We start from the raw sequence: 1,804 nt of genomic DNA, 5'->3' as shown, positions 1-1,804 counted from the left end.
TCTCTCTCTCTCTCTCTCTCTCTCTCTCTTTCATTCTCATTCTCTCCCATTCTCTCTCTTTCACTCGCTCTCTCGCTCGCCCGTTCTCTCTCTCTCTCTCTCTCTCTCTCTCTCTCTCTCTCTCTCTCTCTTTCTCTCTGTCTCTCTCTCTTTCTCTCTAATCTTTTTAGTTTTTCTGCTTTCTTCTTCGTTTTATCACCGGGAGAGGAAGATGATGTCGTCATCGAAGCCCGGAAGCGTTCCTTAACGATTCGGCAAGCCATTTATTTATTTAATTAATTATTTATTGTTAATATAGAAAAGTAAAATATAAAAATGGAGAAGTAAACATTAGGCCGTAAAATAATTTCGTTCCCAACGTCGAAATCAGCAGCCGTAGGAAAAGCCTCCTCCTCCTTCTCCTCCTCCTCCTCCTCCTCTATCTTCTTCGAGGGAAAAGGAATAAAAAAATATTACTAAAAAAAGAAAATCTTTTTTCTTTTTTTTTCCTTTTAAATATATTTGAACACGCAGACTTTTCCTTCGCGCTTTAGTTCGACGACCCAGCAACAGGAATCTTCTTTACCGAGCATGCTCGGTCGGTAATACGAATATCTACTTTATTCATATATATATTTTCATTCTTAAAGAATAAACGAATTAATTTTTGGTTCTTTTTTTTTTTAATACTTATTTAATTTGTTACTCTCTTAGATAAATTTATTTCGTATACGAACGCTTCCGTGCTCCTGCGCACACTTTTACACATATTTATTTATTTCTCTCCTCTCTCTCTTTCTCTCTCTTTCTTTCTTTCTTTCTCTTAATAAATTAATATATCAATATTTTTAGTATCGTATAACCCGCCAGCGAATGACGAGTATCGGATCACAGATAGTGAGGTGATCAGATTGCCTGCTTTCTTTCTTTCTTTTATTCTTTTATTATTTTTTTATTTTTTATTTTTTTTTTTCTTGTTGAAATTTTTTTACCTTTTTACTTTGTGTTGCTTTTTCTGGCTTCCCTTACGATATCGTTCTTTAATGCGTTTACTATCGATAATAAATCTTTTGTTTTAATTTTGTTTTGTTTATTATTTGGGATTATTTAATTTTTCTTTTCTTTTTCGTTTCGTTTAATTCCCCTCTCACTCTCTTTCTCTCTCTCTTTCTCTTCCTCTCTTTTTTTTTTTTTTCTATCGGTTTAGCAAAATCTTCTTGCGTATTTCTCCTAAGGATTTCAAGGCGACAGCTCCTGAAAGCAAACAGCATTCGGCCGTGTACGCGCGCTATCTGGCAATGACGTGAAAAAGTTTCACATGCATGGTACACATCCCCGTTTTTTAATCTTAAATTTTGCATCATTTTTTTTTAAATTACATTTCGATCAAATCGATCACAATCAACCGATTGTACGATCTCAATATTTTCTATATACATAAACAATAATTGTGCATAACGTGTGCATGGTGTGTGTAGGTGTGCAACAATTTGCCATAATTAAATCATACTATTTTTTTCACGAGATCAATTCAAAAGACAACTTTTTCAAGACATTGCTTTTGGACGCGTGCACGTCGGAAAATCAGCTCTCTCATAATTTTCTTTTGTTTTTTGGACCACTATCACATCTTTACAATTCTACCTCTTTCACTCACACATTCTCTCCTCTTTGTTTCTCTTTCATTTTTACTCCCCTTTTTTAAATAATTCTGCTTTATATTTTTTTCAACGAATATCGAAATAAAGTTGACATAAGTACGAGTTGCAATTTTTTTTCTTATATATATCACAAAGTATTTATATATATATAAATATATATAATA

At 33.0% G+C, this 1,804-nt stretch overlaps 1 protein-coding gene across 1 annotated transcript in view; it reads right to left on the bottom strand.

Moving 5' to 3' along the window:
• Window positions 1–142: 142 nt before the first annotated feature.
• LOC106791165 (homeobox protein extradenticle) overlaps window positions 143–1,804 on the bottom strand; it is a gene marked incomplete at its 5' end in the record, with an annotated part of 26,929 nt that continues 25,267 nt past the window's right edge. Inside the window, one exon of the mRNA XM_014756609.1 lies at window positions 143–1,233. Coding sequence (XP_014612095.1) covers window positions 1,219–1,233 — 15 coding nt within the window. The remainder of the gene's footprint in view (window positions 1,234–1,804) is intronic.

This window comes from Polistes canadensis, unplaced genomic scaffold (genome assembly GCF_001313835.1).
Source record: "Polistes canadensis isolate GaletaPanama2010 unplaced genomic scaffold, ASM131383v1 scaffold_288, whole genome shotgun sequence".
In the NCBI taxonomy this organism is placed as follows: Eukaryota; Metazoa; Arthropoda; class Insecta; order Hymenoptera; family Vespidae; genus Polistes; species Polistes canadensis.
This window is presented reverse-complemented; position numbering and strand designations above follow the sequence as displayed.